At 42.4% G+C, this 12945-nt stretch overlaps 1 protein-coding gene across 3 annotated transcripts in view; it reads left to right on the forward strand.

Annotated features, from left to right (window-relative positions):
• The window catches only part of MTOR (mechanistic target of rapamycin kinase), a 64072-nt gene that overhangs the window by 26636 nt on the left and 24491 nt on the right, over nt 1–12945 (forward strand). For all 3 annotated transcript variants that reach the window (XM_057431388.1, XM_057431398.1, XM_057431405.1), the window contains 3 exons: nt 7697–7772; nt 9702–9841; nt 12198–12298. In XM_057431388.1, coding sequence (XP_057287371.1) covers nt 7697–7772; nt 9702–9841; nt 12198–12298 — 317 coding nt within the window. The remainder of the gene's footprint in view (nt 1–7696; nt 7773–9701; nt 9842–12197; nt 12299–12945) is intronic.

A 12945-nucleotide genomic window follows, 5' to 3' on the forward strand; every position in this document is an offset into this window, starting at 1 on the left:
ACAAGAGGTGGTTTTTTTCACAGGCAATTTGATTGAACTCCAGTATTAGGGAGGTCAGTTTGTTAACAGGATTTAGAGGGGAAAATCTGTGGGTAATTAAAATGTCCACAGTTATATAAAGTGTAGATTTAAGAGTAAAGCTTAAATCTTTAGACACTGTCCTGGGTTCAGCAGTAGCTAGAGTATAGGTCAAGTATCAGTTGGCTGAGATAGCAACTTCCAGTCTCCTCTTTTACATCCTTCAGCAGTTCCAAAGTTGGTTGTAACTGATCCCAGAGTGGAGCTGTTCCAGCAGTGGTGCAGCTTTTTGCAAAAGGTGTGCAGGTTTCGCTCTAGATCCTTATGGATAAGTTGTTTCTCCACAAGCCAGCTGCTCTGGCATTGGCCAAAGTGTGAGTTCTTGCATCTTCCTCTTTGATTGTGACAAGTGGCAGAGGTAAGATGCAAAATGAAGGAGTAAATGGTTGATGTATCTGCCCCTGGGACAAATGCCATGAAAGCTTCTTGGTGTCTAAGAGAACAAAAGAAAGCTCCTTTCTTTGTTTTTTTTGCAAAGAAAAAGAGGAGAAACCCAACTGAGATGTGCTATCCCAGCTAGACTTCTCTTGTTGATCCAAAGTGGTTGCAGGATTTCTGCTTGATTAGAAAAGGCCTGGTGATCTGACATGCATTCTGGAGAAGTAGGAAGCAGAGTTTCTTGTTGGTGCAATTTCTCTTCCTCCTTAGCTTTGCTACACTTACTGCTAGATGCTTTGTTTCTGCCTCTGATTTGTACTCCAGCTGCAGAATAGTAATGAGAAACCCCACAGGGTACAGAGGTTTAGGAGGATGAGAGCACCAAAGCACTTACGGGGTGGGATATGAACACAGACGTTTCATAAACCTGCATTTTCGTAGAGGAAGAAGAGTGGATCTTTCGGAGGAGGTCGGAATAAGAGATCTCTGAACAGGCAGCATGAGTGCCTTGAGTTTCATTGCAGCTGAATGTCTGCATGCTGTACTTCAGATAGAAACCACTGTAATATCAACTGGTGAGGCACGGTGTGGTATTGGACCTGAGGTATGCAAGTACAACTTGATTCAAGTGCTGAGGATACCTCCACAGCAGACTTAGGCTTCAGTCGTGTTTTTGCCATGGACATTCCAGAAACCTTCCACAGCAAAATTGCTTTTTATACTTCAGACCAGAAAGTGCCACTGCACCCGGATGAAAGCCTGACCTTTTTGTTCTGCCTCTAATCCTGTCTGAGCCCTCTTCCAGCTGAAGCTTCTGTCATTCCCGGGGGCAAATTCTTCTCAGGCTTCCTGTGATGAGAAACATGTTTTTTGTCAAAGTTGGAACAAAGAATAGGGCAGGCCAGACTCTGGCTTCTCCACCCCAAAAAGCCACCCTGCTAACACCCACATCGTGTTAACAAGATCTATTCTGCTGCTCTCATTCACCATAACTCTTAATGCAGTCTGAATTTCACTCACACATCATGAGGGGCAGATGTGGAAGAGGGGAGCCACTGGTAGGTCCATGCATTCATTCCTTGTACATGTTTTGGAAGGATCCAAGATTTAGCCAAATTTGCACACAGATGTTAGGAAACAGTGCAGAAAGGCCTCCAAATCCCCTATCTAAACTGGAGTATTTAATTGGAAACGAGGCAGCCAGGGACTTGCATATTTTGATTCACCTGTTTAGAACAGAGATAATGCTTCCTTGTTCTGTGTAAGGGGGTGAAAACAGGCATACTGTGCAGGAATGGAAAAGAGCACAAGTCTTCCCATCTGTCATTACTTTTGAGGAAGCATTAAGAGGGATTTGGGCAGACAGATCTCTCTTGGCAGAGACCTTCGTCTTAATGGAATTTGACTTCTTTATGAGTATCTGAAAGATGAATCTTTCTCTGCTGCATGGAGAACTGAATGTAGTCACTTAGGCAGCAATAGCTGCTGATGCTAGTCATTGCCAGATCAGATCAGCTGTAGGAGTTGACATTCTATAGGAAACTGTCCCACTGTTATGTACTGCTGTACTTAACAACTTGAATTCAGGATCCTGTTACATTTTGGAAAGAGGCATCATTTTGGACATAGAAAGGGATAAACTAGTTCTGTCATTACTGAGTAGGTCCTAGTCCTTTCTCCTTTCCCCCAATACTTTTAGAGAAATCCAGTATCATTTAGTCTGAAATCTATGGTCCTAGTTTTCCTCTGTTATATTTTGTATGTAGAAACATTCTGCTACATGGTAGCTTAAAAGATGAGATCCTAAAGTCAAGAACATGAGGCAGATCCTTTATGACTTTGTTACCTGTGTAGGTTTGATGTGACTGGGATAATAGAGTCTAAACATGGTTGCAGTTTGTGTGTACCCTATGCGTATAATGTTGGTTGATGTTACCAAATGCAAGTATATTAGTATTACTTGATTAGAACCAGGTATCTCTTATCCCTGGAGGGCTGGATTAAATCAGGTGGGTTTAAATAACTGCTTTCTCTGGGAAGCTGTTCTGGCAGGTGTACGTGAAGCTGAGACAAGAAGAGAAGAGCTCAGTGCCCTGTGGCTATTTATTTGGTAGCCAGTCATTGCAAACCCCTTAATATGCATCCGGCAAATACTTCGAATGAGGCATTCCTGGTGCTTGCTGAGGTGGCAAAGGCTCTCATCAACACTCGGAGTCCACACTGTATCAAGGCTCTGTGAAGCACAGCTTTCCCCTCCCAGGAGGTGGGAAACTGTTCACCTCTGGTTTTGGAGCTGCTTGTGAATGTGCTAACACTCACTCTGCAATAGCTTTGCAGTAATGACTAAGACCCTAGTACAGTCAAATACAGTTGTTGCCTACTGCAAGTAATTACTGTAAATCTGAAGTTATATAGGAACTGGTGGTGCAAGTGAGAGGGCCTGATGAGAAGCAAACCACTGATACTTCCTGCAGTCGTTTGTGGTATCTTCTTTATTTAATGTATCTCTTCTTGCACGAGCCCTACGTGAAGACTTTGGCTTTGTGTTTCACCTTTGTCTGCTAAATATCTTCCTTGCCAGTTGCTTTTCTTCTCTGCCTGCACTGAATCTGGTGAATAAAGACTAGGTGATACAACACCCTTTGCAGGCTGAGCAGCAAGGCTGGCTGAGAGTTTCCTTGTGACAGTAATAAAATCCTCCTATTTTCCTTTCAAAGCTCAGCAATGGTTTTATTTGGTTTACAAGCATTTCCATCGAGATTGGGAATTTGGCCAATTTTAATGCCTGTGAGCAGTGCAGTGCACCCTTGCTGAAAGATGAAGGGCTGCTGGTCTGGCCTGTAAAGCAATCCATCATCACAGCTGTATTGAAAACATCTCTTTGCTGGTATTGGTTTCTCAAATATGTTTGTTCCCAGCATAGGAATAATTTTCAGTGGTGTGATGGAATTTTATTGGGGTTTAGAGTTGTTTGGGGGCACTTGGTTGTTTCCTGAGGTTTGTTAATCAGGGACTCGGGGATGCCTGAACACAAACTGTAGAGCTGGGGAAACTGGCCAACAAAGCCAGTTCCTTTTGCCAGAGGATTATCTGTTCCCCAGAGTATCCACAAAGTAGCAGGGCATCCACTTCTAATCCCGGAATCAAGCTCCCTGTGCTGCTTCAGAAGGAAAAGCAAGCTTGGCTTAGGTTGGTAAAATCTGTCACAGGGAGGAGCTGATTGAACAAACTTGGGGAGTCTAACATAAAGAAGAGTTTGGCTTCTTCTCTAGACTTTGCACACAAGCTGCTTTACTGCAATATAAGGGTTTCTCTCCCATGTTTTGGGATGCTTTCTGGCAATAGGAAATGTGTGTGTTCCCTCACAGATAGGCTTGGAACTTCCTGAAAATGCTCTGTTGAAAGATGTAATACTTTTGTTATTGTGATTGATGTCGGTTTGAATTCTGCTGTGCTCAGATATGCAATAATGTATTGAGTCCAGGTGGGACAAACTCCTGCAAAACTTGATAGATAGGAGTCAGTTTTGCAACTGATTAATCCTGGTTTTGAAGGGAAGTGTAAGGATCTGGTCTTGTTTTGTTGTATCTTCTAATCACTTTGGTTATTGCCTAAGATGTGAAATCAAGTGGTGGGTATTAAAGAGTGAAATCAGTGCATTAGTTCAAAGTATATAAAAATCTTTTTGATATAGAATCATAGAATAGGATTGGAAAGGACGTATGCTATCTTGTTGTTTCTATGGACTCCCATTCTAATAATCTATAATGGTGCTGGCATGAGGACAGCTCTGTCTTGAAATAGTTTCAGGAGAGTTTATGTATGTACCTAGAATGTGGCATTTAAAATGATTTTGAAATATTTCACTTGAGCATTAATGCTGGAAGACTCTGCCAGTCCATACCAGCATGGCAGGATACTTTGGCCTTTTCCTGGTAGATGACATATGTAACCTATGACCTGCCAAACCTATAGCTACAGACATCCAAGAAAGAGGAGATACAGTAGTCATCTTCTATGGCCTGCTGCTGAGCCTTCAAGTGAAGTAAGTGGTAGTGGTGGCTTCTTTCTATCTTCTAAACAAAAATGAACAAAGGAGTATGTTCTACCCTCAGTGGATAGGGAGAATAATTGATTTTCATCTTAATCATAGCATGGTTAGGGTTGGAAAGGACCTTAAGATCATCCAGTTCCAACCCCAGTGCCATGGGCAGGGACACCTCACACTAGACCATGTCACCCAAAGACTCTGTCCAACCTGGCCTTGAGCACTGCCAGGGATGGAGCATTAAACTTTATATTATCCTGAATTAGGAATGACTGCAAGGAAATCTCCTGACAAACAGAGACTTAAGTTACTGTCTGCTGAGTTAGCCAGCAGCGTTGTTTCTATCTTGAGAGATGTTTTCTCACCCCAGCCTTTAATTCAGAAAGATTTTCTAGTTATCTTCTATCCAAGTAGAGGGGGAAAGCTATCCCTCTGGTTCTAATCCGGTAAACTGCCCTGATAGCCAGCAGCAGCACTGCCTAAACCCCCCTGGCAACTCTGCCTGGCTGGAATATTAGTCCTTCGGGTACTCCTCTATGGGCTGGGATGCTTCTCTGTATTGTGTTTCATTCTGTCCAGTCTCCAGCATGACAACTAGAAAACAGCTCTGTGGAGCTTTCAGTGTTACAAAACTGAAGATGATTCTGGCTGAGCACAGACCTGGTCAGATCTGCAGGGAGAGGGGCAATGCCTTAATGGTGAGAAGGTGAAAGGGTAGGGAAGCACAGAATTCCATGATTTCTAAACATGTATTCTGAATTTGTCAACAGGACTCCACGTGGAAACCCTTTTCCAAGAGCAGTGCAATCTGCAAGCCCACTCTCAGAGAACTTGTGTGCCAAGAGTTGTGAGTCTGTTGGAAACACATTCCAGTCAGCTGTGGTAGCAGTGATGGTTTCCGAGTTGTCAATATCCTCCCAATAATCGGAGCACACTGACTCCAGCAGATTAGGAAAAGCAGTCAGAGGTCCCACAAGATCAGAACTTAATGCACACACAACTGTGTTTCCTTTATAGCCTGTAAAACTGAATAGCAAAACGGTGCTGTGATTATCCAGGTTTTATGATTCTGAAGAAGTAAGTCAGTGAATGTTCAGCCAGATTAATAAAACCCACTTTGATGTGGGAGTCTTGCTTTGGAGGGATTGTTGTACTCTCCTTGGCAGTTGTGCTTGTCTGGTTAGGTCCATTCCTGCTAAAGCAGTCAATGTCCCCATTTTGTGTGTGTTTTCATGTGGTGCATCAAAATGTGAACTAACTGATAGGAGATTTCCCAGTCAGTGGCTTCTCCTAGTCCACAAAATTACCTATCTTTACTCACTGTGTGGGCGAGACGTGTTGTTAAAAGAGTAATTTATTATTAATAATGCAACCTAGTATTGTATCTACTGTTGTGTGTTCTTTTAAATCAAAGTCTTTCTCCTTTCCCTTCCCTTCTTTTCCCTCCCTTTGGTTAAATCTAAATGTAGATGAATTTGAAACATTTCATTCTACTTTGGACAGCCAAGAAAGTAAGAAACAAAAAAAGAGTAATTGAGTGCAGCAGGGAGCATCAGCAAAAGAGCAGCGCTAATTGCTGAAGAATAAAAGATAATGGCCAATTTTGTCAGGAAGTGTTGACGAGAAAGATAACTTGGTAGTAATGAACTGTCTGACATGCTGGAAATGATGTGTCTGCCAATGACTCTTTAAATCATCAGGGTATGAAATGTGACAGCCATTTATCACTTTTACGAGGCACTGCTGCCTGGCTTTCCCTTGGGAAGCATGGAGGTAGTACATTCTTTGCCTGTCTCGCTAAAGAAAGGCATGGCTGTATTTCAAGTGCTTCCCATTTCTGGGTGCCTGTCTTGAACTGTGACTGTGGTGCATTCACAGCCTGACTCAGTCTGATTGAGCTCAACCATTCTGAGGTCCTGTTCCCAAAAGCATTTTACTTGACCTTCCCAGATACCCAGAGTGTGCCCAGGAGCTTGGTTCCTTGGTTGTCAGGCAAGGAAACCTCCACACAGAAGAGATATAGCACTCATTTGAAAACTTTCCCTGTTTTGTCTGTTCAGAGTCCTCTTTATTACTATAGATTTCCTTGGCTCACTGATCAACAGGCCTCTCATGTTGAGGGGGAATATGCTATTGTTGTGATGATAGCAGGCAAGAAGGTATTTAGACATATAGATACAGGCATTTCTGAAAGCTGCCTCTATCTATAGGAGCATATTCAGAGGCCTTTGAAAGTCTCTTTGTGTTGGTTTCAGTTGACATGTTTTGTTTCTTAGGTTATGCTGTTTCCACTCAAAATGTTAACTAGCATTAAACTGGACTGTAGGTGGCTGTTGTAGCATGCTCAGTGCCATTGACATGGCTTTCAATGACTTGTGCTTCTTGTTCTCCAGTACCTCTGGGGAAAGAGGTGAGCAATGAGACAGAATGTGTCTGTAAATAAGCTTTATAAAATAGCAGCCGCTTCATAAAAAGTTAATTTCCTCATTAGATTGGGATTTAGCAAGCACCTGTGTGCAGACAGAGCCATTTCTGGTAGGAAGATCAGAAACCCAATGTGAAATAGAAGTGATTTAAGAGAATAGCTGTGTATCATGGTGCTGAACTGGAGAACCAGGTTTGTGAGTAGCCTGTCTGCTTGTACTTCAACAAATTCACCTTGCAAAGGGCAGCAAAAGAGCAGCACCAGTACTGGCTAGCCCCAGTGCAGGGGCACTATATGAAACTGAACGTAGGGTTGCAGACTTTTTGTGTGTGTTCCTGGTGACATTTGTCAACTGTTGTAATGATTTACGTTGCTTTCTGGATCATACAAACCTCTACTCTGATGTTGAAAGGAGTTAGTTTAAGAGAAAGGAGGGGAAAAATCAGTGCTGTAGAGTTCTTAGTAAGTGCAGTTTGAGAAATTGTGCCTTTCGAACTCTTGGCAACTCTTCCCCCTATGCATGTTGCTGTTTAGAATTGATAATCTTATGCAATCACTGTTTTGTGTAACAAGCTTGAGAATATGTGCAGAGAATATAGGTGCACCTATTGTTTTGCAAATATCATTCACTTGGAAGTTTTAAACAAAAAGAAGGGTGTTCCATTGGTGTTTCTAAATGATGGAGTTTGGGATTATCAAGCAGAAGCTCCTACCAACCTCTAATAATTGCCAACTGTGTGAAATGGTCTTTCTTTCTGTCTTTTCAGCATTAACAATAAATTGCAACAGCCAGAAGCAGCTGCTGGGGTACTGGAATATGCCATGAAGCACTTTGGGGAGCTGGTGAGTCCTGCTGGATAACTCTCCATGTTTTATGCCTTCATGAGGTTTGTAGGTGGGGGTTTTGTGTGTGTGTGTGTGTGTGTGTGTGTGTGTGTGTGGTGGTGTGGTTTTGTCAATCCATCACATCCCTGCTTATAATAGTGCATCTTTCATACTGAAGGTGCCTTGCTGCCACTGGAGGTGTATGCTGTGTACTTAACAAACACTGCATATGGGTAAGATAGCTGGGGAAGGCTGCGATAACCTGATTTAGAGGAGAATTTAGCAGCTCTTGTTGACACTAAATGCAGCTGTGGGCAGCTAGCAACTTGAGAAAATAAGTATTATTTAAAAGTAGCTGGGAAGGGAAGGAGCAAGTTCCTGTTGAGTGTTAAATGCTTGAGGGCTTTTGAGAAACTGCATCAACACATTCCAGGTAAGGATTTAGTGGAAGTTTTGCCTCTGGCCTCTTATCCAGGAGGCACGTGAACCTGTCAGAGGGTTCACAGATATTATGTAGAATAGCACATTACCCAGTCCCTTACAGCTTTGACTGTTCAGAGAAATAAAATCACCCCATCCTGTGTGTGTTCTGGGCCCTTCTCTGCACGACTTACCCTTTTCCCTTTCTTGTTTCTTTTTTGTAAGCATTTAAGTTGTGTTCAGGGACTAAAGCATCTGTGCTCTCCTGCCACGTCTACTTTGTTAAAAAGGCGATGTTGCAGTGATAATTCTTGCAGAGCCTTAGGGTGATTGGGAAAAGGAAAGCAGCCCTGCAAGCACAGTAAATCAGCCTCTTTCATTAGGAACCACTAGAAAGTGGGAACACATAGCACAAAATGGTTGAAGTCCTCTGGTGTAGCATTATAGTGTGGTTTTGACCTAGGCTGGAAAAGAATTCCTTTCTGGGAGAAATACAGACTTCAGAACATCTTTGAAGCTTTGTGATTCCTTGGGTGGATTGAGCAAAGCTCTCTGTTACCTAATTCTGACCTCACTCTTTAGCAGTAACATCGTTCAAAACACAGAGTTTGCCAGAACAGGCAGTGAAAAGAAATTAAGAGGAGCTGTGAGCTCTGCTTTCAGGAACTTGCTTAATATACTGTGAGTGAGCTGAGAAGATAAAGGCTGGTATATAAATGTCCTAAGTGGAAGACCTGGCATGCAGAGCATGGTTTATACTTACCCAGCCTGCAGAGCTGGGGAAAGAATCTGTTCTGCAGCATATGTCAAGACATGAGCAGCCAAGGACTGAGTAGAGAAACACATTGGCAGGGATAAATATGGAAAACGTATTAAGGCATTTTATTTCTTGAAAATTAGAAACAATCTAGAAACAAAAACTGAAGAGAAGCTTGTGCAGCTGATAAGGATCATTGCTTGGCTTTCTTTTACAGTCTTTGGTACAAACCACAGCCTTTCCTTGTGAGGGCTGTGATTAGACCCCAGCGTCATACTACCTGTTGTATTAAGTTCTGTAGCACTACCCAAACGCACAGTGTGCTTTGTTTTCCAACCCATTCCTGAACACAGGGCTGTTGTTCTTGTTTAAATGCAAACATGTGCAACAACAGGAAGTGGAATATTTTATACATTTATTCTTTTTCCTATACCACTCACTCTCCCCCTTCAAAAAGAAAAGCACCAGCTACTGAGCTAGTATTTCACTGGCACTGAATAAGGGATGATGCTGGATTGATCCCTCTGGTAAACCTGAATTCATCTCTCTGGAGGTTGAGAAATACTCAGGATTCCTGGTTTTGCTCTAGCTCAAGGCTTTTCTCTGCATCACAGAAGTCCATGAGGATATTTAGAATGAAAACAAGGCTCAAGTGACAACCACAGACACAGAATTTTTCAGGGAAAGCTGCAGTAGTTAATATAGACTCATCGCTATTAATTCCACTATTTATTTGGAATGTTTTTTGGTTCCCCCCCCCCCCCCCTTAGGAAATTCAAGCTACCTGGTATGAAAAGCTTCATGAGTGGGAAGATGCTCTGGTGGCCTATGACAAGAAGATGGACACAAACAAAGATGATCCTGAGCTGATGCTAGGACGGATGCGCTGCTTGGAAGCACTTGGTGAATGGTAAGAGGGGAATGCCCATCTGATAAGTTAAGGTCTTTCTGAAATAATCTTCAGTCTTACGATCAGATCAGCCCCATTTGTAACAGAGAAAGAAACTGTAAATAGAGGAGACCTCTCAGGAAAATTAACTGGGCAGCATTTGTCAAAAGCAATCATAAAGGAGCTTGTTGTGGCCCTTCTTTTTTAAACTCTGATTAAAACATGAGAGGTTTCTTTATTTATGGTCAGACCTGTGCCTATCCAGAATGCATGGTCTTTTGACAACTGTTAGTGAAATTGTCTGTAAGTGTAAGATTATGCCAGATGAATTACTCCCACTTTAAAACCCTTTTGCCCATTTTATAGCTGGCCGAGTTGTTCATTTATTACTTTATTTTAGCATTCATTAAGCATTGTCTTTGTGGACATTTGGTACTTCAAGCCCTATGTTAAATGTGTGCTGTCAACATATAACTGGTTAGAGTCAGTATTTGTGAGAGGGTGAACTGGTAGTGACTTAGTGCTTGCTAGTTCACTGTTTTCCTCCCTGTGCAAGTCCAAGAAGATAATAGGAGAAGGCATCCTGTGCACTGTAGCATGCAGTTCTACCCAGGGGCATATGTGTTTTGGTCCAGGTTCCGCCTTCCTACTGAACTTTTCATGTCACGAGCTCTCTCCTGATGGGTCCTGACGTGACCCCGTGGGGTGGCACACAGTGAGGAGATTCCTCTCCACTAAAGTCATTTTACTGTTAGAGAAACAGAGCTGTTTGAGAAACCAAATTCTGACAGCGTTTTCTACCCTTTTTTGTTTCTAGATGAGGGTGAGGCAGATTGGGTGTAGCTTTTTCAGCAGGAAAAATAGATCCTCTTACTGAGCACAGTCATCTTTTCTTACTCTTACTCAGTCTTCTTTTCTAGGAATAGGCAGTTCCCACCAGGGATTTATGGAATTTCTCCCTCCTGCAGGACATGTATTTGTGGAAAGTGTCCTCTGAACCTCCTGCTTCTTCATATATCAGTGACAAATATACTACAAAAGGATGCTTTTCTTCTGTTGGAGCTAGATAACATGCATCTGTAGTGATAAGAGCAGTCAAATCTCAGAAAGAACTGTCTACTTGCTCTTGCAAGAACTGCAAATGTCCTACAATTCAGAGGTGCCTTTGCAAAGTGCTGCCTGCTACCTTGCAACTGGCTGTAGAGACATCATCCTGAGGCTGAGGGTACTGTGGTTTGCCTACTGGTATTCTTCCATAGTGTTCAATTCAACTCTTTGTGCTGCTGGAGTCTGCTTGCAGAGTATGACAGTTAATCCAGAACTGATACTATGCAGCATCATTATTTCACTATTCTGTGCAGTGATGTTTTGGAAGGACAGCCAAAATATTCCCAGCCATTTGTCTCCTGATGCAGTTACATCTGCAAGAGCCGTACTACTGTATTAGCATCCATGAGGTCCTGATTTACTGCTGTTGCTAGGTTTGGCTTGTTTTCTCATTTCTTTTGTGGGTTTGGGGTTTGGTTTTTTTTCCCTCCTGGGCCATTAATCTGTCAGAATGACTGTCTTGCCTGTGGCAACCCATTGGTTCTGTTTGACTAACTCATCTTCCTTTTGGGGAGGGGAGAAGACGACAGTGGAGATGGCAAGGTGGCCTCCCACACAGTTGGCAGTTATTCCACTGCTGCAGAGTATCCAGCCTGAGAAATTCAGGAACTGCAACACCCGCAGAAATTAGTTTGATTAATGGAGCATTCCCAGTTGATTTCAAAGTAATAATATAGAAAATCCTGATGCTTCCTTTCCATTGGAAATGAAAGATTCAGTTCCTCACTGAGATCTTGCCGTGATGAGCCTTCCTACAAGGTTACAGCAGCACTGATTCTCTAGTCTCTGTCTTCAAACTTGACGATGTGTTTATCCAAAGTGATTGATAGCAGGAGCCATGCACAAGCTATTCACGCTATTCACATCATATGTTTCTGGTACTGACACTTGCAAGAAAACTGTAAGTGTTCCTCGTTTGGTGTGGTTTGGTTTCTTCTTGGGAATGGTTTGGGTTGTTTTGTGTATTTGTAGATTGGCGTTGACAGTTCAGTTTGTAAAGTAGTCTTTGCTAACTGCTGAGGAACAAATGCAAACCTTTGTCTGGCGTTTTGTGTTCAAAGCACAGCGTGCCTTGAAATTCTTCTCTGATGATAGGATCTTTGTCATCAGCCTAGCATGTCTGAGATGGCCAAAGGAGAAGAATCTTGTTCGCCACTCTATAAGGAATGATGGGGCTGGTGGTTATCTTATCTCTGGAGAGCGGTTGTTTAACAAGGTGAAGCTCTTAGAAGAGGCTTTTTGCTGATCCAGAATTGTGGATTCTTCTTAGGGGGCAGCTCCACCAACAGTGCTGTGAAAAGTGGACACAGGTCAATGATGAAACTCAAGCCAAGATGGCTAGGATGGCTGCTGCTGCTGCCTGGGGTCTAGGTAATGTATCCTTCTGTGGTGGGATATGACAGCTCACAGTGTGGGAGCACAGATAGTTTTAATTGCAGAACTCCAAAATGTAAGAAACAGCAAAATCAAAGAGCAAAATTATTTACGTTGGGCAATGAAACATCATTAAACACTACATTTACATAAGGTCTCCCAGCATGGTCTCAAGTAACAAAGAGACCATCTTACTAGTCTGAGCAGATTATCAGTTGCTTAACTGGTCCCTTTTACTTAGTCTTACATTGAACATCGCTCAGATGTGGAATGACATTAATAGAATTTCTCAGATTTGTGTCAGACTCTTATTTACAAACTAGAACAAGCTGTTGGGCATTTTGCTAAGTTGTGTCTGCTGAGTAGACAATCTTCAGTGGAATAAATCTATAAATGGTCCAACTATCTGTTATGTTGATAGCCAGCAGTTTACTGGAGAAGCTTCTAAATCACTTGCTGCCTGCCAGTCTGTGCTGAGAAAAAAGTCATCTCTTCTTTCTGGACACTAATTCACTCAAATGTTCTGGAAACTTCACCATTTCAACCTCTTCATTACAAGGAGTGCAAGAACCTTTTCTATGAGGTTAACAATTTGCCTAAAAGAAAATGCCAGTGGTTTTGCTTGTCCATAACATTGTCTGTGT

Source organism: Pezoporus wallicus, unplaced genomic scaffold (genome assembly GCF_028554395.1).
Source record: "Pezoporus wallicus isolate ANWC-B61680 ecotype Strahan unplaced genomic scaffold, APGP_CSIRO_Pwel_v1 contig_8006, whole genome shotgun sequence".
In the NCBI taxonomy this organism is placed as follows: Eukaryota; Metazoa; Chordata; class Aves; order Psittaciformes; family Psittacidae; genus Pezoporus; species Pezoporus wallicus.